At 40.2% G+C, this 19,195-nt stretch overlaps 1 protein-coding gene across 2 annotated transcripts in view; it reads right to left on the minus strand.

Annotated features, from left to right (window-relative positions):
* The window catches only part of LOC126106855 (nuclear RNA export factor 1-like), a 164,029-nt gene that overhangs the window by 67,383 nt on the left and 77,451 nt on the right, over positions 1–19,195 (minus strand). For both annotated transcript variants that reach the window (XM_049913250.1, XM_049913251.1), the window contains 2 exons: positions 10,726–10,835; positions 7,107–7,143 (listed from right to left, as the gene is read on the minus strand). In XM_049913250.1, the coding sequence (XP_049769207.1) occupies positions 7,107–7,143; positions 10,726–10,835 (147 nt within the window). The remainder of the gene's footprint in view (positions 1–7,106; positions 7,144–10,725; positions 10,836–19,195) is intronic.

Genomic DNA, 19,195 nt, shown 5'->3' on the forward strand with positions numbered 1-19,195 from the left:
TTTCCCCACTGTTGGACCACATGTTCAAATTTAAAGCAGCTCTCTGGGAATGGACTGAAGATACGTCCTGGTAAATTATTTCACTTGTTTACTCCTCTCCCTTATACACCCCAACACAGACCAGCGTACATCACATGTCTTTGAATCCTCTAGTGTAATTTATTTTTATCTTTATGCAAAACTAACCAGCAGGTGAGTGTGCTTGGTATGATAACCCAAATATGGCAGCACTGAAATGGATACTTTTATAACAATATTAAAATTCCATTTCTTCGATGCAAGACATATTGGTCCAAGGCGATTGTCATAAATTGATAACCTGATACATTTATTTTGATCACCTCCATACTTTTTACAGGTGAAAAACATCATTAGAAATATGTTCAAACTTATCTTCCTCCACTCACATGTCAAGTTGTTTTTACATGGGGTAGCCCTCAAACAATCGAATACTGTTCTTGAATACTGACCAATCAAATATCTTGAATACTGGCTGACTGAATACTGTACCTTGAATATTGTTTTTGAATACTGACCAACCAAATACTACAGCACCGGTATAAGCGCAAGATACATTTATAAAACATTTAATAATACAAATAATATTCCATTGTCAACAAGCTTAATTACAATTAAAGTTGTTATTTTACAAAGAGTTATCGACTTCTCGTGGTACTTGGGTGTTTAAATCTCAATCTTAATGTTTGAAAGTATAATTGTTTACAAAACTCGGAAAACAAATGATGAAATACATAGTGGTTGACTGTATTTTAAATTGGTACCTAAGTTTCAAATGGATTTTATGTCATTCTTTACAATTCTGTTCAAACAACATTTTTATTATTCCTGAATGTTATTTGTAACTGCTGAAATAGTGAGTATCTTATCTATGAGCCACTGTTAACAAAACTTAATATTTTTAATAACTGACATTAGTAAATTAATTTAAGTATGAAATATACATACAGTATCAGCCCGTATACTAATTGGGGATCATGATCTCAAATACTACCCGACATTGGCAGTTTCAATCCCCCTCGCCCCTTGCTCTCTCTCTCTCTCTCTCTCTCTCTCCTCCCCCTCTCACAGTCTAGCTCCTGTGAGATTCTCCCATTTCAGTTTCCCTATCATTTCCATGACACTCCTTATTTTCCTGTAGTATCCCATTATGCACCTCGTTGCCCTCTGCTGCACTCCTTCTACCTGCTTTGACGGGTCTCTCTCTCTCTCTCTCTCTCTCTCTCTCTCTCTCTCTCTCTCTTTCTCTCTCTGTTGGGGCTCCAGTATCGCTGCTACGTACCCCAACTGGGCTTTCTTAAGGGACATTGGCTTTCTCCTTTGTATCCTTGCCGGCACTGTGCAGACACTTATATGCCTGGTTTACTGCCTCCCATACACACAGTCCCTAGCATGCTTTCCCAGCACTCAGTGTCACACTCAGGTTATCGGTACTGTCGTCCTGAAGACAAACCGACTTTTCTGTACATTTTACAATATCTCATTTCTCTGGATCTCGTCTGCCTTCAGTGCACGATAAACCACCTATTGAGTGCAGTGAAAAGTTTGGCCTATCTAATAACCCCTACAGACCAAAATTGCAGTATTCTCAAAAAGGGTAAACCAAAACAATCTCACAATAAAAAGGGTAATGCAACTGAAGGAGTGTCTTCCTCCAAACACTTGGGCAGCATTCCAGATCAACAATGTGACTCCAAGTGAGAGGCAAAATCTACAATGAACAAGCTAGACATTCAATTCATCAAAATGAGAAAATTTTGCACAAGTCAGACTTCAATTTGCAACCAGAATGATTACCCACTGCATACTCTCTGTCTTCCTTTAGGTGTGAAACTTAGACCGTGGAGACTAGTATTGGGGCTTTTGAAAAGTATTTGTATCCAGAATGAATTTTCAAATTTTCACTCTGCTAGAAGTGTGCACCAATTTGAAACTGACTGGTACACTAAGACTGTTTGCTGGACCAGGACTTGAACCAAAATCATTGCCCCTTGGGGAGGGGGGGCGGGAGGGGGGGGGGGGGACGATGTTCTACGGGCTGAGCTATCGAGGCGATTCATGGCCTGCCCTCACAGCCTTACTTCTGCCAGTACATCTTTCCTACTTTCCAAGAAGTTCTCCAGCACACCTCATGCAAGTTGTGCTCTTGGAAGATATGACACTGCAGGAAAAAAGGCTTAGCTGCAGCCTAAGGGACAGTTTCCAGAATGAATTTTCACCCTGCAGCAGAGTTTGTGCTGATTTGTATCTTGTCTCTTGCGTACATCCTGTATAAGGCAATAGAATGGGCAGTATATAGTGAAAAGATCGATGCCGAGGACATAATATCTCGTGATGTTTATGCGATGCAGACCTTTCAGTTGTATTGTCTTACACTTCTATATCTATGAAAATAATTTAACTTGAGACAAAATTAGGTGGGTAATATACCAATGCAATTGACTTATGGACACACTGCAGTGTAAACTCAAAATACATTAGACCAAATATAAATACGCACTGGGAATATTTGCAGGAAAAAGATACAAAAAAAATAAAATAAAATAAAATAAAAATGGTAGAAATAATGATAGAACTCAATGTCCAGACACCAAAATCATATTAGTATCAAAATTCATGGTGTAATTACAGAGTAATTAAAGGATGTAGCCAATCGAATATTGACAGTGAATATTTCATGGAATTTCAGAGTGAAAACTGATTTATTTCAATGTACTAATTCTATCGAACTTGTTGCAACTATCTGTCAAACTAAATTTTGCAATTAGTTTCATAACAGCTCATAGTTTCATACAAAAATATGCAGAAAATAAAATTCCAATGTGTCACCTACATCATTTAATAATTAATATACCACAAAAACTGTCTCGAAAATGCTAGATGTGAATATCAGGCATGTTTCATAAAGGAAAAAAAATTTATTTTTGAAGAGCTACACCACCTGCTCAACGTAAAACTGATACAAAAATTAAGTATCAAAGACTGTTCGCAGAACACCGAAACATTTTACGCGGATGGGGATACGAATGTGGATGTGAATGCCCTTGGTCAGATGAAACAGCAAAAAGTACCGTTACAGTGCATAAAACAAAGAAAGACACAGTACTGAGTACATATTATGGGGGGATGTGGGATATCGATTACTACAGCTTATTATTGAAGGAGAGAATATGACAAAAGGTCTATTGGAAGACTGAGAAACTCGAGGCTGAAAAAGTGTTGAAGATGGCACAGTAATACTTCAGAAGCAGCTTTGTACAATGTATTGTAAAGATCAGAGCTAATCACACAGGACAGCTACTTTCACCAGTGGGCACGTGACATGTTTCTGGACAGAGAGACAGACCATACTTTGTGGCATCGTGAGTGCGTCCTCAGTCTCTGTCTGATGCCACAAGTTTCAGCCATTGCTTACCATGTGAAGTGACAAAATTCTGCCAGGACCAGAGTCGAAAGTAAAATGATTAGTATTTGCTTTTCAATACATCTCTTCCCTTTCTGGATTTTTGGAAACAACAACTGTATAATATACATCAAATCTGGACCATACTTTGTGGCATTGTGAGCGGGTCCTCAGTCTCTGACGCCACAAGTTTCAGCCATTACTTACCCCGTGAAGTGACAAAATTCTGCCAGGACCAGAATCGAAAGTAAAATGATTAGTATTTACTTTTCAATACATCTCTTCCCTTTCTGGATTTTCGGAAACAACACCTGTATAATATATCTAATCTGGACTGTTTCTTCTTTAGTTTCTTTTACCAATTACTCCATTTTTCAGCATATTCAGTAATAAAATCAACATCAGTAATGATTTAGTGGTTGTAAATTGAAATATTTCGTTTAATTTCTGAATTTTGATGAAATTTTATTACCTGTATAGGAGTACTAACATCTGGTTTGAGTGCAACTATGCTCAAACTACAGTCAGTTCAGGCACAAAGTGGGACAAAACTGACAAAGGGCTGGACATGGCAGTGCAACGATGGAAATTCCTTTGCGACACAGTGGCTGCACATACTGGGAGGCAGTTCCCACTGCCACGCCCGACCCGCGAGAGCACCTGATCTGTATATGACCCGTCAACTTTGTGGCACTTGCACAGTAAACTGGGTCCAATACACTGCGTGCTGAAGGTAGGAGCGGGCAACGTGCAGCCCTGCCCCACCGCATGCCTCAGTTTGTGCTGTCGTATTTACAGCTGCGAGTCACAAAAACAATCACTGCGCTGCCCTGCCCTTTTCCATCTGCGTCCACATCGTCAGTATTACTTAGGAATGGTGTACTTTGAGGTCCTCGTAGACACTCTGTACAGCACTGGCAGCTCCGTGAGACATCTACTGTGATGTAGTGATTTCTGATGTCAAACTCCATTTGTTGCATGACTCCTGAGGAGAACCTCAGACAAATAACAACAGTACAAAACTAATATTTGAACAAGTATAGGCTATCATATCCATACAAGTAACAACTTTCTGGACTACCCTCGTCCTTTTGTTGTTAGTTGCATTAGTTGGACACACGCTAGCTCTTTTAATAGGTGATGAGGGTACACAAACTTTCATGTCTCTAAAGCTTGTGGGAAAATTTCAGAATTTAATTCAACCAAATTCTATATGCTCACATAGGCTGCCCCCACACAAATGAGTAAGCGTGCTTCTATTTTCTAAGTCATATTGAGATCCTGTGACTGTCAAATACTTCTGTAAGTGGTAAAAGTTAAGCTCCCAATCTTTAATTTGGAATTGTGCTACAGGCATAGTCCAACAGCTTGAAGATAAACTCATGATTTATTCTTCTCTTAACATGCAGTGACTCTGATTTGTTGAGTCTAACATTAAACTGATAAAATAAATGCCATTAGAAACATCAATAAATCTGACATTATTGTCTGCGGGAGGATCGAGTCATCGCTATTCCTCAGAGCAGTGTACAATGCGGAGACCGCGCTTTATTCGTGATGACGTCAGGTGACACAAGACTACTCTCGCTGTCACACAAAGGCCAAAAGGAATACTTCAGACTGACAAACACAAAAACAACAGAATGTGATCTAAACTAACGTCTATACAAACTAAAGGTAACTTTAAATACCATGAAAATGACACTATGCAACTTATGACCAATATCTCACTAACGTGAGATTCGTCACACTTGTTCATTTTTAGACTACTACAATATGGGAGTAACCGATCAATCGACTAAGGAATAATTACCGATAAAAAAAAAAAACAGCAAATTTCATACTCTCTCAGTCATTTAATTCAAATATGAAATGTCGTAACAAGAATCCTTCCTTTAATTATACAGTAAATACAGCAGTAATAATCATGTTTACTTTTTCTTCACTATCATCATCTGTTCTTTACAAATGAAACTCTATGTATGCCAAATGCCACTATGTTCTACTTTGAGGGACCTGTCACATCTGGCCATACCACACTCTTCACTTATTTTACTCTATTACAAAAAATACATATTCCATATTTGATAGACACAATAAGATGAATCACAACGATTCAAAACCGGTAACGGTACCCTTTGAATAAAGGAACTGAAAGTAAATTTGTGGCTGGTTGCTGTCCCAACGCCATCAACATTTGTCTTCTAATAACAGCGACAGTCTCCATCATGTCATCATATGACAAAATTGCAGACACAATATTTTTAATATAATATTTAATATGATTTCATACTTAGAAAAATCTTAAGAAATATGTTGATTAGAGGCTATTTCGAAGCTGCTTCAAGATGGTACCAGAAAGTAGATGGGTTCACGTGATGGAATGCTCAAATATGGATGAAACAAAAGAATGGTACCCCATAAGGGGAAGCAAGAAATGAAAAGAAAGGTTAGGAATGTTAGGACTAAATATAAAAATAAGACAGCCCCTGAAGACAGATGTCCTTCCTAGGCTACAATCTGGGATCCCTTCCTGGAAGGTACTTCGGTGGTGAACAGGAGGATACAGATGCTCATCAGTGTCACAGAACAGACACCCACCAGCTTAATCCTCACATGCCCTGCAAAAGTTCTAACACCCTATTATGGAAAGCCTATGGAGAGTGATGCACTGCTATAGTAACTTCAGTCTGGCATTTGAACCAGACTACAAACTGAACCGAGTAATTAGCCCACATGCTGCCCTTTCTTAAATTTGTTACATATGGCAAAAATGAGAATAAGCTGCAGTTAAGCAGCCTTCAAAAATTATACAAACTGAAGCAATATTATTATTCACACAATTCCAAAAAGAATAATTTCTCTTTACACAAACCCTGTACCATGTTAATGTGGAAGTTACCAAAGCCACAGCTCAATAAATGAAACCTACAAAACCCCACTATAAAAATAAATAAAAATTACACCTAGGTGATAAAAGCGGTGAGATACATCCTAATATCATGCTGCATCTGCTTTTGCCCGGCACATGCTAAAGTGTTGCTGGTGCAGGATTTTGTGCACAAACTGACATCTTGATTATGTCCCATACGTGATTGATGGGGTTGACGTCATGTGGTCTGGGTAGCCAATTCATTCGCTCAAATTGTCCAGAATGTTCTTCAAACCAATTGCAAACACTTGTGGATCAGTGACATGGCACACTGTCATCCACAAAGATTCCTTCATTGTTCACGATCATGCAGTCCATGAATGGCAGCAAATGTTCTCCAACTAGCCGAACATAACCATTTCCAGTCATTGAGTGGTACAGTTGGACCAGACAGCCCAGTACACTCCATGTAAATACAGACCCCATCATTATGGAGCCACTGGCTTGCACACTGCTTTGTTGACAACTAGGTCCATGGCTTGTGGGGTCTGCACCACTCTCAAACCCTACCATCAGCTCTTGCCTACTGAAATTGGGACTTATCTGATTAGGCCACAGTTTTTCAGTCACCTAGGGTCCAACCGATATGATCAGGAGCCCAGGAGAGGTGCTGGAGGCGATGTTGTGCTGTTAGCAAAGACATTCGTGTCAGTCGTCTGCTGTCATGGCCCATTAATACCAATTCTTAAGGACTTCTAAAATCTAAAGTAAGAAGAACTGAAGTTAAAAGGTCATGCATACTTTGTAACTTACCAATTTAATGAGATGGGGGAAGTTCGCTCTGACAATGCTGGAATGTAAACAACAATATTAATATTATTTGGCAGCTATTTTCCTGAAGTAAAACATTAGATACAACACAGTTTCAAAAGAACTGCCTCCATATATGGCAACAGCATTTAAAAATGGTTGGTGTATCCATTCAGTAACATCACTTATAAAGATCCAATATCTAGACTCATTACAATGTTACAGTTGGGCACTTGCATCTTAGAATTAAATCTTACAGATGTGGGTTACATATTTGGGGGTCAGGCTACAGAACTTTTAAGTTCTTGGTGCCCATACAAATTTCTATTTTCAAAATGTCAGAACAACAGAAGTAGGTACGACATAAAATACTTCTCAATTTTAAATCTAATAATAAATTGATATTAATTTAAAGAGTACATCAAATTAATGTGGCAAGCTGATGACCTGTATAAAAATGGGAAAAATCCAGACACTTGGAGGGGACAGAATTACACTGAATATAATTTTTTTTTACAGGTGTGTGAAGTTTTCTGTAACCATGTCATCTATAAAATAAAAAGCTTGTCTGTTGTTAATTTTATAATAAATATTATGATATTTAAATATCACAGAAATGTGTCATTTTGTGTATCTGGTATTCAGTATTAGTTCAAATATTTGTTTTGTATTTTACTATTTGCTTGATGTACTCCTTGTGCAGCATGTGGTGGTTGGAGTTTGCCAGTAAATGTCACTCTGTCACAGGAGGTTCCGCGTGGAGCTACCAACATTGCTTGGACTGTGAAGGAGGGTCTCTGAGTAACAAACGAGAGCTGCCATTGAAAATACAATAATGTACAGAGCTATTACAAATGATTGAAGCGATTTCATAAATTCACTGTAGCTCCATTCATTGACATATGGTCACGACACACTACAGATATGTAGAAAAACTCATAAAGTTTTGTTCGGCTGAAGCCGCACTTCAGGTTTCTGCCGCCAGAGCTCTCGAGAGCGCAGTGAGACAAAATGGTGACAGAAGCTGAGAAAGCATATGTCGTGCTTGAAATGCACTCACATCACTCAGTCATAACAGTGCAATGACACTTCAGGACGAAGTTCAACAAAGATCCACCAACTGCTAACTCCATTCGGCGATGGTATGCGCAGTTTAAAGCTTCTGGATGCCTCTGTAAGGGGAAATCAACAGGTCGGCCTGCAGTGAGCGAAGAAACGGTTGAACGCGTGCGGGCAAGTTTCACGTGTAGCCCGCGGAAGTCGATGGATAAAGCAAGCAGGGAGCTAAACGTACCACAGCCGACGGTTTGGAAAATCTTACGGAAAAGGCTAAGGCAGAAGCCTTATCGTTTACAATTGCTACAAGCCCTGACACCCGATGACAAAGTCAAACGTTTTGAATTTTCGGTGCGGTTGCAACAGCTCATGGAAGAGGATGTGTTCAGTGCGAAACTTGTTTTCAGTGATGAAGCAACATTTTTTCTTAATGGTGAAGTGAACAGACACAATGTGCTAATCTGGGCGGTAGAGAATCCTCACGCATTCGTGCAGCAAATTCGCAATTCACCAAAAGTTAACATGTTTTGTGCAATCTCACGGTTTAAAGTTTATGGCCCCTTTTTCTTCTACGAAAAAAGCGTTACAGGACACGTGTATCTGGACATGCTGGAAAATTGGCTCATGCCACAACTGGAGACCGACAGCGCCGACTTCATCTTTCAACAGGATGGTGCTCCACCGCACTTCCATCATGATGTTCGGCATTTCTTAAACAGGAGATTGGAAAACCGATGGATTGGTCGTGGTGGAGATCACGATCAGCAATTCATGTCATGGCCTCCACGCTCTCCCGACTTAACCCCATGCGATTTCTTTCTGTGGGGTTATGTGAAAGATTCAGTGTTTAAACCTCCTCTACCAAGAAACGTGCCAGAACTGCGAGCTCGCATCAACGATGCTTTCGAACTCATTGATGGGAACATGCTGCGCCGAGTGTGGGAGGAACTTGATTATCGGCTTGATGTCTGCCAAATCACTAAAGGGGCACATATCAAACATTTGTGAATGCCTAAAAAAACTTTTTGAGTTTTTGTATGTGTGTGCAAAGCATTGTGAAAATATCTCAAATAATAAAGTTATTGTAGAGCTGTGAAATCGCTTCAATCATTTGTAATAACCCTGTATATAATGGACATGTTAAGAATTGTGTGAAGTCCAAGTTTGGTGTGAGATTAGTATCAGCTCGATACACTACTATGCAGGCAAGCATACTATGAAAGCTGATTGTTATCTGAAACACTGAAAGTCATTCTGAAAAGATTAAAACAGAAAGACCATCAACATAAAAGTTTTCTGGGTATTGTACCGCGTCATAATGCATAAAACTACTGCTACTGGAGAAAAACCAATGTTTCGGCCATGGTTGCAGCGGCCTTATTCTGGGTCTAATGGTGCGTTCTAGCTATGCAGTGTCCTTTATATTTTGTTGTTACTGTTCCCTGTTCCCTGTTCATAATTTTAAAAAGGTAGGTAGTTTCATTGGTCGCTTAAGGAGGAGAGGGAACTTTATTAAAATAGGTTATTGTGGTGGAGGGAGAACATAACCTCTGTTGTCTATTGGCTCTCGTGTTATGTGCCACGGTTGGCGGTCACCATCAAATGAGAAGTTGGCTGCTGTTTACCAAATGCTGGACGTCAGCCACGCGGTGGCAGTTACTCACTGGTAGTGCTCGTGCCTTGTGTTGACAGTGTGGTCTGTTGGGCTCTGATTGCTGGCAGCCAAGATGGCCCAAACTCTTTGCCTTTACAAATGTCTGCTTGTGTCTGTCTATATGCGGATCGATATGTGTGTGTGTGCGCGAGTGTATACCTGTCCTTTTTTCCCCCTAAGGTAAGTCTTTCCGCTCCCGGGATTGGAATGACTCCTTACCCTCTCCCTTAAAACCTACATCCTTTCGTCTTTCCCTCTCCTTCCCTCTTTCCTGACGAAGCAACTGTTTGTTGCGAAAGCTTGAATTTTGTGTGTTTGTTTGTGTGTCTATCGACCTGCCAGCGCTTTTGTTTGGTAAGTCTCATCATCTTTCTTTTTAGATATATTTTTCCCACGTGGAATGTTTCCCTCTATTATATTCACATCACTGTAGAATGTTAGACTTTGTTGACCTCACCTCTACGTGCACTGTTTCATCACTATCAGAGTGAAGTCCTCAAAGCTGGTCTGTAAGCTTTGGAAACAGATGAAAATTCGAAGGGGCCAAGTCAGGACTGTATAGGGGATGATCGTTTACAGTGAACACAAGGTGCCAAATTGTTGCAGGTTTCACAGCACTTGTGTGTGGTGTGGTGTCACGCTGAAGGAGAGAGGGGTCCATGTGTGGACGAACTCTTTAATTTGTGCTTTCAGTTTTCTGAATTGTTTCTCACGCACCGGCATAGTTAGGTTAAACACCGCCATGTTACACACTACAATTCAGAGAGTTGCAACTTGCATCAACGAAGTAATATGCATGAAGTGTAATACCTCAACTGATTGTAAGAGCAGAATAAAAAAAAATTTGGAAACATTACTTTTCAGCACGCCATGGCACACACTGGGGATAAAGAAGAAGCAAGCAGTACTAACCTTGTGTAAGTCTGTTCTTCTTTATAATTCCCACAGAAAGGATTTTTATGCAAGTACAATTCCGTGACAGGTAAAGACTTGAAGATCACCAGTTCAGAAAATGTCTTAATCTGAAAACAAATACAGATTTAAGGAACATTAAATAACACACCCACTCATATTGGACATTAATACCTCACCTTCTTCATGGAATTAGGTGGGAATACCACAATTCATCTTACGCATCCATGGTCACTACAAAAGAATCATTAGATTTAAACATCCTGTAACTCTGGGAAAGGCACAATGATGTCATTTTTCTCAACGCACAGTGAGAGAGCACATTTCATCTTTTGAGCTGCCATTTTATGAACTTCCTTGTGACCAGGCAGGTCATAGCATTTTCCACGTAACTGTTTCATATGCAACCCCACAGTCAATTTCTTGGCACTGGATTTCTAAATAAGTTGTTTCATTAGTAAATTTACTGTTTCTTGATGACATGTAATGCTTCAATCTCAAGTATTGTAAGTTAATTTTAAAAAGAAAACAAGATTCTGGTGATTTTCCCATAGTAAATATCCAGAGCAACTGTCTGTCTGGGTTTCTGAAGCTTTTTATAGCCAGTAGTCAGCCAATGATTGGCGGATCGTGTCATAGCGACACCCTGTTAGAAGTAGGGAGCAAAAAGAGACCTATGGAAAACAGATGGTTTTAATTTGGCTAGCACACTGCTATTCACTGTTGATCAGGAAAGAGCATATATGTCAACACCGGAGCTGTGTGCCCTTTTAGTAGCAGTGGAACATCAGACAACAGAGCACTGTGTGTTTGTGCATCTCAGTACTAAATGCCGCACCTGTCGCTGCAGCGAGGCAGATATTTCTTCACAAAATGATGTTACAATGGACTATAGTTTCCGGAATAAAAGGAAACATTATTATTAATAAGAAGCTGTTAGGTGGAAATAAAAATGTGAGGACATCTGAAAACATGACAACTGTGAGAGAGGTAATGGTAATCATGAGTCTAAGATGATCCACACATCAACATGTAAATACACTACTGGCCATTAAAATTGCTACACCACGAAGATGATGTGCTACAGATGTGAAATTTAACCGATATGAAGAAGATGCTGTGATTTGCAAATGATTAGCTTTTCAGAGCATTCACACAAGGTTGGCGCCAGTGGTGACACCTACAATGTGCTGACATGATGAAAGTTTCCACCCAATTTCTCATACACAAACAGCAGTTGAATGGCATGCCTGGTGAAACGTTGTTGTGATGCCTCGTGTAAGGAGGAGAAATGCGTACCATCACGTTTCCGACTTTGATAAAGGTCGGAATGAAGCCTATCGCGATTGCAGTTTATCGTATCGCGACATTGCTGCTCACGTTGGTAGAGATCCAATGACTGTTAGCAGAATATGGGGTTCAGGAGGGTAATACAGAACGCAGTGCTGGATACCAGCGGCCTCGTATCACTAGCAGTCGAGATGACAGGCACCTTATCTGCATGGCTGTAACGGATCGTGCAGCCACGTCTCGATCCCTGAGTCAACAAATGGGGACATTTGCAGGACAACAACCATCTGCACGAACAATTCGACGATGTTTGCAGCAGCATGGACTATCAGCTCGGAGACCATGGCTGCGGTTACCCTTGATGCTGCACCACAGACAGAAGCACTTGTGATGGTGTTCTCAACGACAAACCTGGGTGCACGAATGGCAAAACGTCAATTTTTCGGATGAATCCAGGTTCTGTTTACTGCATCATGATGGTCGCATCCGTGTTTGGCGACATCGTGGTGAACGCACATTGGAAGCATGTATTCGTCATCGCCATACTGGCGTATCACCCGGCGTGATGGTATGGGGTGCCATTGGTTACAAGTCTCGGTCACCTCTTGTTCGCATTGACGGCACTTTGAACAGTGGACATTACATTTCTGATGTGTTACGACCCGTGGCTCTACCCTTCATTCGATCTCTGCAAAACCCTACATTTCAGCAGGATAATGCAGGACCACATGTTACAGGTCCTGTACAGGCCTTTCTGGATAGAGAAAATGTTCGACTGCTGCCCCGGCCAGCACATTCTCCAGATCTCACACCAATTGAAAACGTCTGGTCAATGGTGGCCGAGCAACTGGCTCGTCACAATACGCCAGTCACTACTCTTGATGAACTGTGGTATCATGTTGAAGTTTCATGGGCAGCTGTACCTGTACACGCCACCCAAGATCTGTTTGACTCAATGCCCAGGCATATCAAGGCCATTATAGCCAGAGGTTGTTGTTCTGGGTACTGATTTCTCAGAATCTACGCACCCAAATTGCGTGAAAATGTGATCACATGTCAGTTCTAGTATAATATATTTGGCCAATGAATACCCGTTTATCATCTGCATTTCTTCTTGGTGTAGCAATTTTAATGGCCAGTAGCGTATAATTTATCTGTCTCAAAATGAACAACATTAAAATTGCTTGATAGGTTCCCGGGAATTATGCCGGATAGTATTGTAGAAACCGCACAATATTTCAGAAAGACAACTGCCCGCCATCTTCAGGTGCTACTGAAATATTGTGCGGTTTCTACAATATTATCCGGCGTAATTCCCGGGAACCTATCAAGCAGATGCAGCGCCGGGAAAGCCTCAAACAGCACAACATTAAAATTGTTTGATTTGTTATACAGGAGATGAGTCAAGTTGAAAAAGAAATGTAAGTGCCCTTTTTATACAAAAAAAGTAAATGCAAAAGAATGAAACACATGATGTTAGTTTGCAGGCATTACTGCAGTACCAGTTATGATTCTAATTAGTTTTACAATAACAAGCAACTGAAGCAATAAAACATAACTTACTTAATTTTCTTACATTGAAAAGTTGCAATATTTCTACAGACTTATCATGCTACAACAGATGCAATACCATTTTTAAATGTATGTAGAAATGTATTTTTTTGTCTTGTTTTCAAACTGCCAATTAGTCTTCCATAAATTCTTCAGTGGGATTGTACCACTTCTCCACTAAAAGGCTGTACAGGCATAATTTCAGCGAGCCAAGCTTCACGGTAAACATATTCCCACCTTTTAGTTTATTATAAATCTTGAGTCTTGGATGTGATGGTGTCTGACCGTGAAGCTTTAATCTGTGTGTCCGCAGTTTGAAATTTTCTTTGCGATGAGTGCTAGAATTGTGGTAGCAATGGTAGCTTACCAGTATATAGGTGTTATTCTAGATGAAAATCAAAAGGTCATGAATGTATAGAGGCAGACTGGTTAAAATCTTAAAAAAATTTTAAATAGTAGGAGACATGACTCTCTGTTGGGTTATATTTCTGATGGTTTTCGTTTGAAGAAACAGAAATCTAATGTTTCTGGCTGAATTTCTCAGACCCACTAACAGACACAAAGTAGCTGCAACACCCTTTTTTTTATCTATACTTCTGTGATTGGCATTAGATAAAAACAGATACAACAGGCACAGATACAGACCCAGTACCAATCCTTGAGCGACTCCTTGGCAAATGTTCTTCCAGTCCAAGAAGTATCTTTTTGCATTTGCTCTTACAATAACTCTTTGTTTCCTTTCTGTCAAATGTGATTTGCAAGTAGTTCTCAGATTAGTCTAAAGGCCATGACAAAAATGTTATACTTGGATTCAAAATTCGAATTGTATGAAATAGTGGTGATGACAGTGACCTCCAACACAAAGGTTTGAAGATGACTCAAATGCACTAAATAGTGCTTACAAGTTACATTTTCACTTAAATGGGTCAATTAACCCTTTCACTTATGTGGGGAAGTATACATGTCCTGCTACGCCATTCCCCAGGTGTTGTGGATGGACGTCTGAGAGCATCCTGAGCCACTGACCACTTATTGCTGTGGACAATTTAGTTCATTATGTCCGTGAACAAAAAAGTTTTAAGTATTTATTGTAAAACATGTATGCCTCATTGCATGCTATCATTTGCAACAAAATCTTGTTTCGATTTCTTGAATCGATTATGAGATACGATGATTGTTATGACGCCATGATTTGCTCTCTGCAAGATGTGAGTGAGTGTGTGGCACCTGACTGTCCTTCAGACATAAAGCCCAATAACTCAAGAACAAAATGAGATATCATTCTGCTCTCAATTTTAAATAATATTTCATATGTTACCCACGTTTCATTCACTATAATGTATGAGCTAAAATCAACCATACACAAGGAATCAGCAGGGTTTTTGAAAAAGACAATCGTGTGAAACCCAGCTCGCGCTATTCGTCCACGAGACTCAAGAGGGCCATAGGCACGGGTTCACCGGTAGATGCCGTGTTTCTTGACTTCCGCGAGGCATTCGATACAGTTCGCCACAGTTGTTTAATGAACAAAGTAACAGAATATGGACTATCAGACCAATTGTGTGACTGGATTGAGGAGTTCCTAGATAACAGAACGCAGCATGTCATTCTCAATAGAGAGAAGTCTTCCGAAGTAAGAGTGATTTCAGGTGTGCCGCAGGGGTGTGTCGTAGGATCGTTGCTATTCACAATATATATAAATGACCTTGTGGATAACATCAGAAGTTCACCAAGGCTTTTTGCGGATGATGCTATGGTCTATCGAGAGGTTGTAACAATGGAAAATTGTACTGAAATGCAGGAGGATCTGCAACGAATTGACGCATGGTGCAGGGAATGGCAACTGAATCTCAATGTAGACAAGTGTAACGTGCTGTGAATACACAGAAAGATAGATCCTTTATCATTTAGCTACAAAATAGCAGGTCAGCAACTGGAAGCAGTTAATACCATAAATTATCTGGGAGTACGCATTAGGAGTGATTTAAAATGGAATGATCATATAATGTTGATCGTCGGTAAAGCAGATGCTAGACTGAGATTCATTGGAAGAATCCTAAGGAAATATGTTACAGTACACTTGTTCGCCCATTGCTTGAATACTGCTCACCAGTGTGGGATCCGCACCAGATAGGGTTGATAGAAGAGATAGAGAAGATCCAACGGAGAACAGTGTGCTTCGTTACTGGATCATTTAGTAATCGCAAAAGCGTTATGGAGATTACAGATAAACTCCAGTGGAAGACTCTGCATGAGAGATGCTCAGTCGCTCAGTACGGGGTTTTGTTGAAGTTTCGATAACATACCTTGACCGAGGAGTCAAGCAGTATATTGCTCCCTCCTACGTATATCTCGCGAAGAGACCACGAGGATAAAATCAGAGTGATTGGAGCCCACACAGAGGCATACCAAAAATCTTTCTTTCCACGAACAATACAAAACTGGAATAGAAGGGAGAACCGTAGAGGTACTCATGGTACCCTACCCTCCACCACACACCATCAGGTGGCTTACGGAGTGTAGATGTAGAAGTTTACACAATGTATTCTTACCTCTGCAAACTCTTTAAAATTTTGTGCAATGTTTTACTTAATTTGATGCAGCACAGTAACTATGGCATGTAACAAAATGAAATTCTATCCTTTATCAAGTAAAGATATCAGATTCAATAAAGTGTAATCCACATATATTTACACTAAATTTAAGACACTCACAATAATCTGGCACTTCCGCCAATCCTGCACCCATATGTACAAGGAATAGCTGGTCTAGGAAGAGTCTAGTGTAATGCACTTTATCGAGTAAACACTGTTAGCAACTGATGAATCTGTTACTCAGCAACTGAAAGTAATGAGACACATTTTGTGCTCTTATTTCACCTAATCCTTTGTAAAACTCTCACTATGTGGTGACACTTTTTGTTATCATACTCTACTGCAGTCCTGTTTAGGATGCGGATAGGTGAACAAGATTGCTCACACTCGCTTGCCACATGGCGAGTGAGCACTTGAAGCAAAACAGGATGGTCAGGCGTCATTACATAGTCCAGCAGAAGGACAAACCGTCTATTGCCTTTACAGGAATGACCACAGTTAGATGCCATATAGACTTAGATATGAGTATATATTCTCACAGCTTAAAGTGGAGAGTAACTCTTTTTAAATCGATGAAACGTTGTACGGTGGCTGGGTTAGGAACTTCAAAGTGAAGATCAGACACAGTGGCGTCAATTTAAAACACACCAATGCAGGATACCTGTATTCTTATCATATGCAATGGTTTCTTAATGTGCTTCCAAGCTCTGAAAACACCGAAAAATTTAATTTAAAGCGATATTATAATACCTTCTGTGCAAAAATTAAAGGAAGTACTATTAAGCAATGTGGCTAAAGTCTTTCTTTCTTTCTTCTTCTTCTTTTTTTTTTTTTTTTTTTTTTTTTTTTTTTTTTTTTTTTTTTTTTTTTTTTTGGGGTGGGGGGGGTGGGGTGGGGGGGGGGGAGCACAGAAATAACCATTTGAATAATTTTTATTGACATATTCACTATGAAAATATAGGTTGGTTTTCATGAGGAACACTTGACAAATGAACCTGCACATCGAGTAAGTTACCATAGTGTTTTTCAGACTGATAAAGCATTGCTCAGTTCTGCTGATTTTCAGTTTGCGTGGGTCATGTAGAAACTCAGCTACAGTGAGGACTTACAGACCTATAGTGTAACAGATGTGTGGTTTCATAACATAATTAGACTTGCAGAGTTTCATAAGTATTTTCTTCAACGTAAATTTACAAGTCTGCATACTCATCTGAGAAACCTTGTCCCGCACTGAAGAGAATGAAATCTACCTGCAGAGGTTCACAGACAGGCTTCAACTCAGAAGCTCGTCTCTGAATTTGCAGCGCTAAGACAGTGGTATCAAACACTGACGGTTTAGCGAAAACCAAAATAAGAACAGGAGACATCCTGTGTTTAACATTTAAATCAAGCTGTAATGAAATATAAGTTCTGTCCTAAAATGGCATTCTTTGTGAGGCTGCTTCAGTTGTAAGAAAAATCACATTACGTACTTAGCTGCCCTGTGTTCTTTGCTTCATCAAAATATGAGAAGAGGTGTTTCCATTTAATTGTCATTTCTCATTAATACAACTGTCTTGCAGAATAAATTTACCACAAAACACATAAGTGAGCTATTGTGAAGGGATACATCTCCATATAAAGTGACATTATTGGCCACAGGACTCATTGCAAAGCGTCACGTTCCGAACCCATCTTCCCCATTACACCTCAGCCCACACTGCTCCTCTCCCCACCATACATCGCCACGAGCCGGCCCAATGCTCACCACCGTGGCTTGAGTGCAAGCTGGTTCCCACAAACAAATTGTTGAATGGGCCAGCTCTGTTGCACTCTCGAGAGACATTTCCAGACTTAGCTTAAGTTTACTACAGTGGATAGAATTACTAATTCCAGAAACTACAAAAGTATCTTCATTACTATCAAAACATTAATGCTAAATGTCAATTAATGGTGCGTCAAATTATAACAGAGAGATACAGAAACAGAGTGAAAGTTCAGCCACTCTTTTGATTCCTATTTCATTTAAGCAGTGTAACTTGAATATCGTGTAGTTATTAGTACAACTCCCTTAGGCTCACCTAGTTGCAAACCCCATAGAAGCCACAAACACCACACATTTGCTACAAGCAGTAAACCAGCATTTCAAGTAACAGCCTTAAGACCAGCTACTGCCAGCTTGAAAAACATCACTGGACATTACACTGAGGTGACAAAAGACACCTCTTAATATCATGTCAGGCCTCGTTTGTCCGGTGTAGTGCAACAACTCGACATGGCGTGGGCTCGACAAGCCGTTGGAAGTCCCCGCAGAAATAATGAGCCATACCGCCTCTATAGGCGTCCATAATTGTGAAACTGTTGCTGGTGCAGGTTTTTTTGCACGAACTGACGTCTCAACTATGTCTTATAAATGTTCAAACAATGGAAAATCCAGAATGGAATGTAACAATGTCTCACAAATGTTCAGTAGGATGCATGCTGGGTGATCTGGGTGGCCAAATCATTCACTCAAACTGTCCAGAATGTTCTTCAAATGAAACATAAATAACTGTGGCCCGGTGATATTGTGCATTGTCATTCTCAAAGTTCCATAGTTGTTTGGGAATGTGAAGCCCAGGAATGACTGAATGATTGAATCAGTTAGACCAGAGGACCCAGTCCGTTCAATGTAAACACAGGCCCCCACTATTATGGAGCCACATCAGCTCATACAGTGCCTTGTTGACAAATTGAGTCCACTTCTTCACTCGATCTGTGTCTCACTTGAACCCTACCGTCAACACTTATCAACCTAAATTAGGACCTACCTGACTGGGCCACGGTTTTCTAGTCACCTAAGGTCCAACCAATATGGTCACAAACCCAGGAGAGGCACTGCAGGTGATGTCGTGCTGTCAGCAAAGGCACGCATGTCAATCGTCTGCTGCCGTAGCTCACTAATGCCAAATTTTGACGCACTGTACTAACGGACACACTCTTCATGTGTCCTACATTGATTTCTGCAGTTATTTCATGCAGTGCCCCTCGCCTGTTGGCGTTGAAAACTCTATGGA

The sequence above is a fragment of the Schistocerca cancellata genome, chromosome 10, assembly GCF_023864275.1.
Source record: "Schistocerca cancellata isolate TAMUIC-IGC-003103 chromosome 10, iqSchCanc2.1, whole genome shotgun sequence".
Classification (NCBI taxonomy): domain Eukaryota; kingdom Metazoa; phylum Arthropoda; class Insecta; order Orthoptera; family Acrididae; genus Schistocerca; species Schistocerca cancellata.